At 39.3% G+C, this 16,709-nt stretch overlaps 1 protein-coding gene across 2 annotated transcripts in view; it reads left to right on the top strand.

The window, feature by feature from the left end:
• The first annotated feature begins 2,374 nt into the window (after positions 1 to 2,374).
• The window catches only part of MND1 (meiotic nuclear divisions 1), a 65,495-nt gene continuing 51,160 nt past the window's right edge, over positions 2,375 to 16,709 (top strand). Inside the window, exons 1-4 of one of the 2 annotated variants that reach the window (XM_040472058.1) lie at positions 2,375 to 2,536; positions 9,064 to 9,129; positions 10,999 to 11,056; positions 14,309 to 14,457. In XM_040472058.1, the coding sequence (XP_040327992.1) occupies positions 2,534 to 2,536; positions 9,064 to 9,129; positions 10,999 to 11,056; positions 14,309 to 14,457 (276 nt within the window). In that variant the 5' untranslated portion in view covers positions 2,375 to 2,533. Of the gene's footprint in view, positions 2,537 to 2,839; positions 2,936 to 9,063; positions 9,130 to 10,998; positions 11,057 to 14,308; positions 14,458 to 16,709 lie in introns of those variants that run through there. The other variant, XM_040472066.1, reaches the window with a different exon arrangement.

Raw genomic sequence — 16,709 nt, 5'->3', positions numbered from 1 at the left:
TTTGATGTTACAGGGAAGCTGTCCAAGAAAACAGTTATAGAATGAATGTGGGGTGCTATGATAAAAGTGCAGATTGCTGGGGCGCCTGGGTGGCTCAGTCGGTTAAGCATCCGACTTCGGCTCAGGTCATGATTTCGCAGCCCGTGAGTTCAAGCCCGGCATCAGGCTCTGTGCTGACAGCTCAGAGCCTGGAGCCTGTTTCAGATTCTGTGTCTCCCTCTCTCTGACCCTCCCCCATTCATGCTCTGTCTCTCTCTGTCTCAAAAATAAACAAACGTAAAAAAAAAAAAAATTAAAAAAAAATTGCAGATTGCTATAGCATACCGCAGAAGACACTCTATCTGCTTGTGCCCTGGGAGAGGGGAAGCACGGAAAGAGATTCCTGAAGCGAATCATGTCAGATCTCCCAGACATATGAGGTATCTAAAGGGAGATTAGAATAAGCCAAATGGAAAAAGGCCATTCCTGATGGAGGGAAGAGGTATGGCAGTTCGAGAGCCAAGTAAGGCAACTCTTCCCACAAGCATCACCTTTATGATTTTTGTCAAGTCTATATATCACCAGTGCAATTACTTCATATTTTCTTAAATATCATTTTTGTTTTTTTGACATACCTACTTCATCCAAATCTAGAGAAATGCATGAGAACTCTGGAGTATAATGTGCTGCTTATACTTTTTGTAGTACATATTAAAACATGTATTAAATGGCTACCCATTTACTATTTTAAAATCATCTCATGTACCATCAATTATATGGTATCCTAACGCACCCTAGGGAAAACTAAATTAATGGAACTCTAAGCAATCAATATAACCCTTCCCTTGCTTATGTTTCTTTTCTTTCTTTCTTTTTTTTTTTTAGTGCTTATTTATTTTGAGAGAGAGAGAGAGAGTGTGTGAACAGGGATGGGGCAGAGGGAAGGAGATGAGAGAGAATCCTATGCATGCTCAGATCTCGAACCCACAAACTGTGAGATCATGACCTGAGTGGAGATCAAGAGTCAGAAACTCAACCCACTGAACCACTCAGGTGTCCCTTGCTTTTGTTTCTTTAAAAAAAAAAAAAATTAATGTTTATTATTAAAAAAATTTTTTTTAATTTTTTTTTAACGTTTATTTATTTTTGAGACAGAGAGAGACAAAGCATGAATGGTGGAGGGTCAGAGAGAGAGGGAGACACAGAATCCGAAACAGGCTCCAGACTCTGAGCTGTCAGCACAGAGCCCGACTCGGGGCTCGAACTCACAGGCTGCGAGATCATGACCTGGGCTGAAGTCAGCCGCTTAACCGACTGAGCCACCCAGGCACCCCTATTTTTTTTTTAATTTTTTAACGTTTATTTATTATTGAGAGAGAGAGAGAGACACTGAGCGTGAGCAGGGGAGGGGCAGAGAGAAGGGAAGACACAGAATCTGAATCAGGTTTCAGGATCTGAGCTGTTAGCACAGAGGCTGATGAGGGGCTCGAACTCACAAACCACGAGATGGTGACCAGAGCCAAAGTCGGTCGCTCAACCAACTGAGCCACCCAGGCGCCCCTGTTTATTTATTTTTGAGAGAGACAGAGACAGAATGCGAGTGGGTTAGGGGCAGAGAGAGAGGGAGACACAGAATCCGAAGCAGGCTCCAGGCTCTGAGCTGTCAGCACAGAGCCCGACGCAGGGCTCGAACTCACGAGCTGCGAGATCATGACCTGAGCCCAAAGCTCAAGCGAATGAGCCACCCGGTGCCCCATCTTTGCTTCTGTTTCTTAAAGAAGCAATAAGAGATAAAAATTCCCACTTTAGATGCCACTCTATGTTTTCGGTAAAATTACTGTACTTTAAAATTGTTCAAAATAACGTACAATAATTTTCAAAATAACTGATAAGTCTGAGTTAATTTTGTGGCGCCTTTAGGCTAACACACCCGAGCTTCAGACCTGAATATTCATGTATTTTCAGGTGGTGAGGTAGCAGCTTTTCCACAGCTCTCATTTGAAGCTCATTATTTTGTTTATTTAAAACAAATAAACCTAAGGGGAAAACAGACAACACAAAGCGATATTTAAAAACTGGGAAAACACTGAAGAGAGCTGCAACGAAGAGGGGTAAAATTAGGAGAGAACAAAGTCCGCCTCAGGCTGGGCAAATCCTGGTGGATGGGGGCAGCGCTTCCTTCCTCGAGAGTCAAACCGCCTCTATTTTTTAAGGCCAACTTTAGGCCGGGTTTCTGCAGCGCGAGGAAAACGTGCCCTAAAGTGAGGGCTTAAGACTTTCTAAAAAAAGGAGTCACATTCTACATCATGAGAGCAGAGGCAGGAACGCGGAGAGACCAGTCCAAGCAGCGCCCTGGCCGACCCCGCCTCTCTTCGGCCGGCCGCTCCGCCGAGCCGCCAGGGGTCGCCGCGCACCGTTGGAGCAGAGGTCGGCCCCCGTCCCACCTCTTCCTGGTCGCTGCTCCGCCCCCTGGCCGTGTCCGCGCCAAAATCAAACCCGTCTAGTCCCGCTCCGCCCCTCGCTTCGCGCAGGCCCAGCCTTCGGAATATCCGCTATGGTAAGAACTGAGGCCGAGCTCCAGGGTCCCGCTCCTTCCCACTCTCGAGGCGGCGGAGCTCCTCGGCAGCTTGAGGCCCCGGCGGGGCTTCGGGGGCTTGGCTCCCATGGAGGGGCCGCCAGGTCGACGCGGCCGGAGCCCAGAGGCTGAGGCGTGGCCTCGGGCCTGCTACCCCTACGCCGCGGGGCGTCCGCCGCCTTCCCGCCCTTGCGCGCCCCGCGCTGTCCCCAGAGCCTTCCAAGGCGGGTTAGGTTAAAATCCGGAGGCGTTCGCGAAAGCGACCCGAGTGTTTCACAAACTTAGCGACCTGTCCAAAGCACGAGTCGCTTCAGAACCATTGCACCAGGCTCCCCGGATTCTGCTGCCAAAGGTGCAGCCTCTTAGGAAGAACCGGGAAAGGTGCGAGCGAGCCGGCATCTTGGGTCCTAGACGAGTGCTATGTATCATGGTTTGTAGAGCACGTTTCTGAGTGGCTCACGGTTTCAGAAGTAACGAATCTTCACTTTATGCCAGTAAGATTTCTTTGAAAATCCGTTGTTCTTTTACCAAAGAGCTGGAATCGATGTCCTTTTGTGCTCTGAACTGCTGGTTGGTAAGGAGTTAGTCCGTTTATTAGGGAAGCACTGCGCTGAGTTAGCCTTCCCTGCATACCATGGTAGGTTAAGTCCTGGTAAGATTCCAAGGCGTGCTTGTATCTTTGTGAATTTAATGTCTTTTAGCTCGTCCAATCATTAAAAAAAAAAATTTTTTTTTTCAATTTGAGAGAGAGAGCGCGAGCGGGGGAGAGGGTTAGAGTGAGGGAGAGAAAGCGAGAATCCCAAGTAGGCTCCATGCTCGGCTCAGGGCCGGTGGCGGGGCCTGATCCTAAGACCCCCGGATCATGACCTGAGCCGAAATTAAGAGCTGGAGGCCCAACCGACTGAGCCACCCAGAAGCCCCTCATCAAATCATTTCCATAAACTTCAGTTTCATGTCATTTTTTTTTTCTGCCTCTGTTGGCAGAGAATCAACATCTAATTAAATGAATCTAAGATTTTAATATCTTAATTTAGTTAAGTGGCCGTTATTTTGCTGGGCAAGGATCTAGGTTGTATGGTACTTATTTGAAGATACTTGTCCAGATGTAATTACAACTGATAACGGCTTCTTTGTGGTTAAACTAACAACGCAGCCACCTGGGCATAAAACGATCTCAGAAGCCAAACAGGAGCACACTTCAATCTGTTATCCATGCTGTGTGGTAGTGTATTTCTCAGTAGTGTTACTGGCCTAACACAACTGACCATTGAGAACTGTGCAGCACAAATGCATTAACTTTATCCTTTTACCTAATGTCTCTTTACATACGAATCACCTTCTGATTCTAAATGGTAATAATGCTGTTAACTATTTCCAGATGCTTACCTCTGATAATGGAGAAACATGAAATAGAATAAAACTTGGAGATACATCCTATTTTTTAAATGTATGCTCAGGAAGTATGTTTAGTGTTATGTTGATCAAAGACAAAGTTTTGTTCCCTTTCCTGATTTTGAATTAATCCCAGTTTGTTTTGATTTGGTTGGGCTTGGTGGGTAAACAAGTACAGGCATATATTTGGAATTGGAGAGATGTAACGTACTCTGCCACTTCTGAGGGCAACAGATATCATCTACTTTTAATTTTTCAAAGTTGTATTGTAATTGGTAAACAGAGCTGATTTTGGGAATCTGTAACTCCTAATTGGAGAAGGTTCCTTAGATGTATGGCTTTTTAAGTGGTTTAAAATACAGGTTTCCCCCCCTCTTTGAAAGAGGAGTGTTCCTATGAAGCCTTTTGTCATCTGAAATGATGTAAGGGGAAGCAGCAGCAGCAATTATTAATTTGTATGGAAAAAAAAATTTTCTTTTAAATTTTTTTTAACATTTTATTTATTTTTGAGACAGGGAGAGACAGAGCATGAACAGGGGAGGGTCAGAGAGAGGGAGACACAGAATCTGAAACAGGCTCCACGCTCTGAGCTGTCAGCACAGAGCCCGACGCAGGGCTCGAACTCACGGACAGTGAGATCATGACCTGAGCCGAAGTCGGCCGCTTAACCGACTGAGCCACCCAGGCGCCTGGGAAAAAAAAAAAATTTGAGCATTTCTGAGAACCAAAAAAAAAAAAAAAAAAACCCTCTTAGGCATTTCTCTTTTTTAATTTTTTAAAACTTTAAAGAATTTTTTTCTCTCTCTTAGGCTTTTCACACACCCTAGGATACATCTTGCCAGTGCAGCTACTCATAGACACAGTTCAAAACTGTGGTGGCTTATGCTTGAGATGCTGAATGTAGTTCCCAGGGAAGGAGCTTGGTGGAGCCATTCCTAAACCAAACGCTGAACACTGGTTCTTCACTTTTTGTCTTTTTTCCATACAAGTGAAAATGCTCTTAGGATTTCTTTTGGTTAGTGAAAATAGGTACTAATGTAAGTCTTCTGAAAAGTGGGGATAGCTATATGTTAGTTGACCAGGAAGCTTTGTTGTCCTCAGGTCAAGTCTTGAGTCCCCTTACTTACTAATTTGAATATATATACATATTTGAATATATATATTCAATATATCTTTATTTGAATATATAGATAGATATCTATACCTATATATATATACTAATTTGAATACATCTCTAACTTATGTTGTCAGCAGATTTTCTTTAATATTAACTATTAAGTAAGCCCTTGTTGATTTTTTTTTTTGGAGAAATTTCTAGATATGAATTAATATGGTATCCTTTTACGTTAGTTATTTTCATTCTGGCCATGATACTCTCCTACTGTGGTTAATAATAAAAACTATTTCTAGTCATAAAAGAGACTGATGAGTAAATTAGCCTGAAAACAATGTTAATGGATAATACAGCTCATCCATATTTCTTGAGTAACTTTCATAGCTTCTGAACTGATGTGAACTTTCCTACAACTGTGTGCCTCCAGGACACTAGACTCTCCTCATTGTCTGCTTCTGGTGGGCAGATTGTTGTGGAGTCCATGAGTCTCTCCAAGGAGCTGTTTAATAATACCAAAATGTTAGGACCCATTTAAAGCTTTGGATCTGTTTTCCACTGATGTAGCTACAGACTAGTCCTAAAGGGATCCTCGCTGCCACCCAGTACCCCTGACCTGTCACTAGATTCTGGGGTGAGAAGAGCAGTGTTCTCAACCCTGGGGAGTTAAAGCACCTGGAGAGGCTTTGTAAGATATGCATGCCCAGACCAAGGTCTGGTCTCAGAGATTCTGATTCAGTTCATATGGCATGTGCCTTGGTATCAGTATTTTTGAAAAGCTCCTGAGATACTTCTAATGGCAGTTTGAAACCCATTGGACTAGAAAAATGAACCAAAAGAGCCTTCTAACTGGGTGTGGGTTTCATGCTTGGTTGTTTTGATACTGCTGAGGCCAGTGTGAAGGGAGGCTAATTAAAGCAGTATTGAATGCCAGCTGTTGACTCCAGGTTTAGCAAATAGATCTCTATGGTTTTTTGGAGCTTGCCCACCTGAGATTTCTGTGATTTATCTCTCCAGGAAAGGCCATAAATGGTTAGCACAGAATTCTTTATTATTAATGTACCCTGTGTCATATATGGGAGTGCAGAGGATGTTGTGGGGTTTGGGAGCCTGAACAGTCTCAAAGTTTAGAGTTAGGGCTGTGGATACATGGTCCTGAAGTCAAGGGATGGCCTTTGGGTCTGCTCTAACCTAGCACCAAGCTCTAGGAAGGCAAGGGCAATGCATGTTCTGAAGTTTTCAGTCTGCTGAGAAAGACAAGTATACAAATTGATTTGATAAAGTTGTGTTCTGGGAACACATGGGATGACGCTCAGCCTGTCCTGTGAGCTCAGGGGAAGCTCTTTTACAGAATGCTTAAACTAAGCCTTAGGAGATTTTTTTTGGAGTTTCGAATAGGAGAGAGGAACAGGTGTTTTAGAACATTTTGTGAAAGACATAAAAATGGGAAAGAGCATGCTGCGAGTGGAGAATTACAAGTACAGATCTTCCTCAACTCACAATGGAGTTACACCCCAATAAACCCACTGTAATTTGAAAATATCATTAAGTCAAAAATGCATTTAATACACCTAACCTATGGAGCATCGTAGCTTAGCCTAGCCTACCTTAAACATGCTCAGAACACTTATACATTAGCCTATAGCTGGGCAAAAGCATCTAAGACAAAGCCTATTTTACAGTAAAGTATTAAATATCTCATGTAATTTATTGAAAAGTGTACTGAAAGTGAAAAACAGAATGATTGTAAGTGTATTGGTTGTGTACCGTCATGGTCGTGTGGCTGCCCAGCCTCATGAGAGTATTGTACTTCCTATCACTAGCCTGGGAAAAGATTCAGATTCAAAATTTGAAGTATGGTTTCTATTGAATGTGTATCACTTTCACACTATGGTAAAGTTGAAAAAGTGGAACCATAGTAAGTCAGGGACCATCTGATTTTTGTATTACAGCTCAAGTGGCTTAACTCTCCATGGTATGGTCAAATTTGACGTGGGGAGTGGTATCTGTGAGAGGTAGATTGGGGTCAGGTGATAAAGGGCCTCGTAGAATGATTGGATACTTCTGGATGGTTCGGAAACACTGAAAAAGCAAGGAGAGGCATAGTTAGATTTGCTTCTTGGCAGTGTGGAATGTGGACTTAGAGGGTGAGACAAAGTGTGGCGAGGGGGCCTGCAGGAATGTTGCAGGAGACAGCACACATAATGAAGGCCTGAATCGAGGTGGAGGTTATGGGGATGGAGCAGACTGGATAGATTTGAGGAATAGTTAAGCACTAAAATTGGCAGAACTTGGTGATTGGTCTGATGTAGAGTAAGAGGGATGAAGGAACCTGGGACGACTGCCAGGCCTCTGGCTTAGGTGACAAGGTATCTAACTGAGCTCAAGACCTGGAACAGCAGGTTTGGGGAGTAGATGTGGGAGAAGAAGAATTCGGTTGAAACCCTCTGAGTTTGAAGTCTGTCCAGTAGGCAGGTAGATACATGAGATTGTAGCTCAGGAGCATACTTCAGAGACCGATTTACGATTGGAGGATTCAGCATAAGTGTTTGTTAAAACCATAAAAGCAGATAAGATCAAAGAAAAGTGTGAGGACATGAGGGGATCAATAGAGAACCTAGGGGGAACTATAGTGTTCAAGAGTAGACAGAGAAAAAAGAGAAATATCAACATTAATCCTACTTATTTTATCTATACAGTTCATCCAGGAACACCTGATAATTTTATTGCTGTGAAAATCAGTTAGTGGGTTTCTAGGTTCTGCAAGTAGAATAAAGACTTAGGACTCTGGTTTGTATTCAGGATGGCAATTTCAAATCCCTGTCCCTGTCTATTATAGGCTTTCATTTTCCAATGGAGTATTTAGTTGCAAAGACTCAGTCTTTGTTTGTTTTTAATGTCTGCTTTTTTAAAGTGGTGTAAAGTGTTTTAAACTTCTTACTAAACAGTTTATGTTGCCTCATAATCCTGAGTGATTTTTGAGAAAGATTCAGATGACCTAAAAAACATTAGTGTGGAATTCTCTATTAGACATGATTCTCTCTTTTGTTATTTTCTGCGAATCTTTGCATTGAGGGAATTTGGCTTTTTAAAAAAATTTGGATTTCAGCTTTATATGTTCTAAATACAATATATTATAAAATTGAATTATCAACAGACATTTTAGTTATGTGTTAATTATCTTAATTTTAAATTGGCTAAACTATAGTTACAGAATAGTAGAAACCTTCAGTAGGCTTCCGTTTTCTACTTGGATAGGTTTTTTTCTTCCTCCAGCCTATCCTCCACAATGCTACTATATGCCATCTTACTAAAACGTAACTCTAATCTTGTCACTCTTCTGCTTTAGAAATTCACCCAGTAGCTTCTCATTGTCTAGAAAGAATAACATACATTCTCTTTGGCTGGACAGTCAGCCTTCCGTGATCTGGCCCCCAACAACCTTTCTCACCTTCTCTGCCACTCCCTCTACATGCACTACGCAGTAATCATCCCTGAGTGCTTGGCTTTCTGATGCATTCCACAGACTTCCATAACATCATGGCTCTGTGTGGTCTGCCCAGGACACCTCACCATTTCTCAACTTGCCAAAATCCTTTTCATCTCTAGCCTTCCTAGATAGCCCTCAGCCCTCCCCAATTCTGTACTTGGTAGCAATTTGTGAATGTACTTCCATCATTTATTACATCTATTTCCTTTGAGAGATTGTAAGTCCTTTGAAGGTAAATACAGGACTTATCATTGGATCATTTGATAAATATCGAATTTCTATAAACTGCCAGGCTCTGTCACAATCACACTTGTTATTTTACTGGCAGCACCTACCACAGGGCTTAGCATATAGTAGTTTAAATGGGTCTTGAGGCCTGGCTCTGAGAGTTATCAAACTCATTGGCAGACAAGACCATAACATTTCAGATGATGTTTCAGATCAAGTTATTTTAGAATGCAGTGTTTTTTTGTTTTTTTTTAATGCAGTGTCTACTTTTTTACTTTTGTGCTTTAGTCAAAGAAAAAGGGACTGAGTGCAGAGGAGAAGAGAGCCCGCATGATGGAAATATTTTTTGAGACGGTGAGTTGTTTTCTCTAAGATTTTTAGTATTTTATGTAATTTTCTCCTTAAGTATATGTCATTCAGTGTTAACTGTACCTTTTTTCATTAAATATCAGTGCTAATCAATTTCCTGAATAGTGGATAAAATTATGCAAACATTTTTAGTTTCTGTGAAGCTATGGAGTATGAAAGAACTCTACCCCAATGTTCACTTCTGTCCAAACTCCTACTACACCACACTGGCACCAAATGATCTTTCTGAAGCATATATTTGATTGTGTCCCCTTTCTGCCTGGGAATAATAGTGATAATTGTTGACATCAGCTGAGTGCTTCCTAGGTGCCAATCATTGCTCTGAGCGCTTGGTGTAGGTTATCTGATTCCATCCTTTTTAATCCTTTGCTATCAGGACTGTTATGATTCTCATTCTACAGATGAGGACATCTGAGACACAGCTTAAGGTACCAGCCCTGGATCTCAAAAAATTAAAGTGGTAGTACCACTAGGATTCAAATCCAGGGAGGATCATCTGATTTTTAGGTTTTAGGCAGTGTTAAATGCTGCCTCTTTGCATTTATAAATCTGACTATCGTGTTACATATCGTAGGCCTCCTTAATTTATTCCAGATATTTGTGCCTGCCACTAACGGGAAATATGTTTGAAGTTTCAGGTCCTAAGTGGTAGAGCCAGGATTTAAATCCAGGCACCTGGCTCTAGAAGCTGGTTTTTTTTACCATGTTGCTCAACAGTAGCTTTTTTTTTTCTTCTTCCAGTTCAAGTCCAAATCTTAGACCTACAAAAAACACTAATTTCCTATGTCTTAGCCTAATACTTGATAGGACCTTCAAAGTCTAGTCTGACCACATTCTACTGGCTACTTTCATTATATACAGATGTGAAGAAGATAAGAGAAAATGGCAAAATAGAATATGAAATTAATAAGGACATTTTCATTTTGATAATTCAGATTCTCAGTAAAACAAGCAAAACACTCTGGGAACCTTTATTTTAAAAACTGCCTTCTAAGTGTAATTTTACTAATGTTACCTCCCTTCAATGACTTACTAAAAGTCATTGGCAATTCAGAACAGAGTATCATATTAATGATGATGATTAGAAAGATAAATTGATGAAATTTGTATGTGAGGGTTATGACTTGTACACAGTTAAAATATTTTTCCTGTGGTCTCAGCAAGACAAGTAGATTTCATTCTTACTAGGCTGTGGAAGGCTAGGGAGAGTGGTGAGGGTAATCATTTTCTCAGTATCAAAATTGGCTGTTTCAGATTGAAAACTTTTCAGCCCTGCCTTCAATTAATAACAGCATATTAATGAGTGTGAGCAGCTTCCAGAAGTTCACTAGTCACTGAGTTTTTTTGTTTTCTTTGTTTTTTTTTGAGAGGGAGCGTGCATGCCTGCAAGCTGGGGAGAGGGGCAGAGGGAAAGAGAGAATCTCAAGTAGACGCCCATCAGTTGTCTGTTTTACTTTTAGTTAAAACTGCTAAATCTGTGACGTACGATGCATGCTAAGCAAATCACTGTTTTCTTAAAATCACAGTGTCAGAGAAGGTGATTATTTCATGTTAAATGATTCATTGTAAGTAGTCTTTATACCTCGATGGGAAGATATTCTTTACATTCTGATCTTCAGTTACTTTAAAGAATTGAATGTTCATGCAAAATTTGTCCCTTTTTAAATTCTGTTGAAGGTATCAAACAAGACAATTGCAGTTTGTTCTGGCTCTAAAGTGCTTGATTCTGTCACACTGTTCATTACCAGACACAACTTTTAGTACAAAGTTTTATTAATATAGTTATGGTAAATATGAATATATAGTAGAAAATAAATATATGTTTTTCATCTTTTTTTAAACTCTTTTAAACAGAAAGATGTGTTTCAATTAAAAGACATGGAGAAGATTGCTCCCAAAGAAAAAGGCATTAGTGAGTATCAAAGATGTGCGGAGCCATTTTGTGATACATTGGCCATCTTTTCTGTAAGTCTTTCACTTAATGAAAACATAAATTTCTACAGGTGAAGAATGTTTATAAAAGTCCTTACATGATGTCTTTGGGCTGTGGCCATGATTCTTGTGTTTGGAGTATCTGCTTTAGGAAAATTAAAATGGAATACACACGCATACCTATACAAACATGCATGCACACATTTATTTATTTATAGGTATATTTACTTCAAGAGAAGTAAACATTTCATTTATGTTCTTGTATTTGTTAAATGTGACTTCATATCTTTACATGGTGTAGTGGTTTTCTAAGCTTTTGTAACAAATTACCACAAACTTGGTAGCTTAACACAGTAGAATTTATTCTTTCAAAGTTTGGAAGCCAGAAGTCTAAAATCAGGGTGTTGGTAGGGTTGGTTCCTTCTGGAGGTTCTGAAGGAGAATCTGTCTCCTGCTTCTCTCCTGGCTTCTGGTGGCTGTCAGCAGTACTTGGCTTATAGACACATTGTTCTAATCTCTGCCTCTGTTTTTACATAGCCTTCCCCTTTATTTTCTCCATTTCTATCTCTTATAAGGACATATGTCATTGGATTTGGGCCATACCACCCTAAAACATGGATGATTTCATCTGTGATCCTTAACTGCATCTATACAGACCCTTTTTCCAAATCAGGTCATATTCACAGGATTTGGAGGTTATCTTTTGAAGGGTCACTGTTAAACCCCCTATATATGGTGTGTGTGTGTGTGTGTGTGTGTGTGTGTGTGTGTGTGTGTCTATATATATACATATATATAAACATACACACATATATATGTATATATATATGTATTTAAATCTTATTTTCATTGTATAAGCTATACATGTTTATAAGTAAAAATTGTTCATAAGCCCTCTATTCTGGGACCACTGTTAACATTTTGGTGTTATTTTGGTGTCTTATTCTTTGGTTCTATTTGTGTATGTATGTATGTATCTGTTTTGTTTTTTTTTTTGTTTTTTTTTTGAGGGAACTGTCCTGTATATGCAGTTTTGTGTTCATGCATTTTTCATATAACATTATGTCATCTATATTTCATTATGTCATCTATATTTCATTATGTCATTTGCTTAAAGAATGATGTGGGGTGCCTGGGTGGCTCAGTTGGTTAAGTGGCTGACTCTTGATTTCTGTTCAGGTCATGATCTCACAGTGCATGGGATTGAGCCCCTCGTGGGGCTCTGTGCTGTCAGCCCCAGATTCCCTTTTTTCCTCTGTCTCTCAAAACAAATAAATAAACTTAAAAAAAAAAAAAAAGATGCACAACATCTGCATCTCCTAATGTTTCATTCTGTGACCACCCACTATACCCTAATTTGCTTAGCTTGTTACCTTTTGTTGAACACCTAGGTTGTTCACAAACTTTGCTGCTAAAATTAATGTGTAACATACTACCTATGAAGTTTTTTCTAAAAACGTGATTTTTTGGGGGCAGTTTTAGGGTCATAGAAGAATTGAGTGGAAGGTACAGAGATATCCCATATGCTTCCTGCTCCCCCACATGTAAAGCTTCTCCTGCTGTCAGCATCACTCATCAGTGGTCCGTTTGTTACAGCTGACACATCCTAATCCCCCAAAGCCCATGGTTTGCATTGCATTCTGTGAGTTTGGACAAGTGTATAATGACACGGATCCATCATTATCGTGTCATGCAGAGGATTTTATTACTGCCCTAAAATCTCAATGTGCTCCACCTATTCATCCCTTTCTCTCCTTACCCATACTTTTTCCCCCCCACCACATCTCCTATCACTTCATTTAGGAAATGCTCCTAGAAATAGAGTGGAAAATAGAGACTTGTGTAGTTTTAGACATTTAATACATATTCACAAAGTGCCTTCAGGAAAGGCTATTCCAAATTATATTCACATTTATTTCTCAGAATTGTGTTTTCATTTTTAGAATCGTTGACATTTCATTTCACTTCGTATTTCTTTACGAGTGAGGTTGAATGTTTTGCACATTCGGTGTCGATTTTTTTTTTAATTTATTAAATCTTTAGTTTTCTAATAGGTTTTATTATATTTAGGAATCTGTAGAAAAAATTAAAGTGGACATAAAAATATAGATAATTTCTCAGTACAGTTTTACTTAATAGAAAGTAAGACTTGTTCATGAATTTCAAATAAAGTCATATTTGACTTTACATTTTTATATGCTACTTTTGAAAACTTCTTTCTGATTTTTTATCTTACCCTTAACCGTAATATTCAGTTGTTTTAATTTTTCACAAGTTTTTTTTTTCTTTTGTTAGTTTTCTTAGCAAAGAAGGCAAAACATGTTCATTGTTGGAAAAAATAAGAAAAATGAACAAAAAGAGGAAATAAAAATTGCCTCTTAAAGATAACTTCTGTCACATTAGTGCATGTTTTAACTTTATTTGTTTATATTTTATACACTACATTTTGAATGTGTATATATATCCATGCCATTAAATATTTTATAACATAAATTTAGTGATTGTATAGTATCCTGTCACAATAAATGCTTTTTTTTTTTTAAGTTGTTTTTGTTTATTTTGAGAGAGAGAGAGATAGAGAGCAAGTGGAGGAGGGGCCGAGAGACGGAGATAAAATCCCGAGGAGGCTCTGCAGTTTAGCACAGAGCCCAATGCAGGGCTCAAACTCACAAACCGTGAGATCATGACTTGAGCCGAAATCAAGAGTCAGACGCTTAATCGACTATGCCACTCAAGCGCCCCACAATATTACAAGTCCAGTTATTGGACTGGTTTCCAGTTTTTTGCTATTGAAAACAGTGTTTTGACAAGCATCGTTATGCTTGTCTGTCATTTTCTTTGGTTGAATTTAAAATAGTGGAATTTGTACATAAAAGGGATGCATAAATCTAAGGTTTTCAATATATATTGTCATATTCTCTACCCCTGATGAGGGTACTCATTACCCTAAATCTTTTATGATATTGTAGTCAAGAAATCATATGTCATTGCTTTATTTTGCTTTCTTCAGTTATTAGTGGGGTTAAACATTTTTGTTTGTTGACTGTGTATATTTTGTTTTTGTTCATTGATGTACTTTTGTTTTTCCATTGTAGTATTTTATTTTTATTTTTAAAAGCTCCTTTGTGAAGTACCCCTTCTGTAATATTTATTGCAGGTATTTTCCTAGTTTTTAGCCTTTTAATTGTATAGGATGTGTCTTAATGTAGTCTTTAAAAATTCTCTCTTTTAGCTGCTATGTCAGTAAAAGAAGTCCTTCAAAGCTTAGTTGATGACGGTATGGTTGACTGTGAGAGGATTGGAACGTCTAATTATTATTGGGCTTTTCCAAGTAAAGCTCTTCATGCAAGGAAACGCAAGCTGGAGGTTCTGGAATCTCAGGTAAGCCACCACACTTAAAAAAATTATAGATTTGCTTTGTAAGAAAAAAAATTGTTTTTATTTAAACTTATGTGGTTTCCGTTAAATTTTTAACATGCATTATTTGATTCAGTCTAGAGATAATCAACATCTCTTTCTTCCAAACAGTACAAGAATCTTAGAATGTTTTAACCTTCATCTTCCCACATCATGATATTATTTTATAATATTTTAGTTCCTTTTAGGGTTACAGAAAAAGGGGTGGGGAGGTACAGAGAGTTCCCAAATATGGTTGACCCTTTAACAACATGGATTTAAACCTCATGAGTTCACGTATACGTGGATTTTTTTTTTATACATATGGTACTGTAAATGTATTTTCTTTTTCTTATAGTTATCTACATTTACTTTTCCCTAACTTACTTTATTGTAAGAATACAGTATATGATAGCATACAAAATATGTGTTAATCAACTATTTATGTTATTGGTAAGGCTTCTGGTCAACAGTGAGCTATTAGAAGTTACTTTTTTTTGTTTGTTTTTTTGAGACAGAGAGAGCACTAGTGGGGGAGGGGGAGAGAGAGAGAGAGCGAGAAAATTTCAAGCAGATTCCACGTTCAGCACAGAGCCCAATGTGGGTCTGGATCCCACGACCCTTGGATCATGACCTGAGCTGAAACCAAGAGTCGGAGGCTAAATCAACTGAGCCACCCAGGAGTCAAAAGTTATATATGGATTTTTGACTGCATGAGGGTTGCCCCTAACTTCTGCATTGTTCAGTGGTCAGCTGTATGGTTTTCTCCCACCATCTGAAAATGGAGTATTCCTATGAAACTTTTTGTGAGCTAAAATGGTGTGAAGCAAAAAAGCAATTACCATTAACCTATATGGAAAAAATCTTTGAGTGATTCTAGACCCCAAAAGTAACCTTTCTTAGGCTTTTCTGATACCTTAGGGCACATCTTGCTAATGGATGCACAAAATACATCAAAGTAAAGCACAAATGCTCATAGACACAGTTCAATGCTATGGAGCTTGATGCTGACATGCTGAGTATAGTTCCCAGGGAAGGAGCTTGGGGCCACTCTCACTGCTCTGGGTGCATGCTGCCTCTATAAGGGCTTGCTGCAAAATAAATGCTGAACACTCTTTTTGCTTTTTATCTTTTTTTTGTAAAAGCAAAATACCCTTCAGATTTCTCTCAGCAAAAATAGGTACTAATGTAGGTCTTTCATAAAAACAAAGTGGTATAACATGAACTTTTGAAAAATGGGGACACCTGTACCACCCCCTACACCCCACCAAACACAAAATTTCCCCTATTATTTACATTTTGTGTTAGTGTTGTACATGTTATAATTGATGAGTCAGTATTGATCTATTGTTATTAAATAAAGTCCATACTATATATTAGGGTTCACATTTTATATTGCATATTCTGTGAATTTTGACAAATGCATAAATGTTATATATGCACAATTACAGGATACAGAATGCAGGATTCCAGAATAGTTTCACTGCCCTAAAAATCTCCTGTGCTGGAGTTATCCCTCCATCCTTCCCTCTCCCCTAACTCCTAGCAACCACTGGTATTTTTACTGTTCTGTAGTTTGCCTTTCCCAGAATATGATATTGTTGGAATCGTACAGTCTATAGCCTTTTCAGATTGGCTTCTTTCACTTAGTAATGTATATTTAGCTTTCCTCCGTGTCTTTTGGTGGCTTGATAGCTCATTTTTTTTTTTGATAGCTCATTTCTTTTTATTGCTAAATAATATTCCATTTCATAGTTGTGCTGTAGTTTGTTTATTCGTTCAGCTATTAAAGGAAATTTTGATTGTTTCCAAGAACATGCATTTAGTCTGTACTACAAGATTCCAATACATTTTAATGAAGTATTTTTTTATTCTTTTATGCAACTGAGGGGGTGAATTACCATGTGGAATTTATAGTGTAGGTAAGAAATGGAACTTTAGGGAAATAGGCAATGGACTTGTTTTGGAGTGAGGCGAGGAAGAATTCTGATTCTCGAGAAGATAACAGGACCGGGAAAAGTTAATCAAGAATAGTAAAGGAGGGGGGCGCCTGGGTGGCTCAGTGGGTTAAGCATCCGACTTCAGCTCAGGTCATGATCTCATGGTTCGTGGGTTTGAGCCCTGCATTGGACTCTGTGCTGACAGCTCAGAGCCTGGAGTCTGCTTCAGATTCTGTGTCTCCCTCTCTCTCTGCCCCTCCCCAACTAGCGCTCTGTCTCTGTCTCTCAGAAAATAAA

The sequence above is a fragment of the Herpailurus yagouaroundi genome, unplaced genomic scaffold (assembly GCF_014898765.1).
Source record: "Herpailurus yagouaroundi ecotype Mexico unplaced genomic scaffold, PumYag 28, whole genome shotgun sequence".
NCBI lineage: Eukaryota > Metazoa > Chordata > Mammalia > Carnivora > Felidae > Herpailurus > Herpailurus yagouaroundi.
This window is presented reverse-complemented; position numbering and strand designations above follow the sequence as displayed.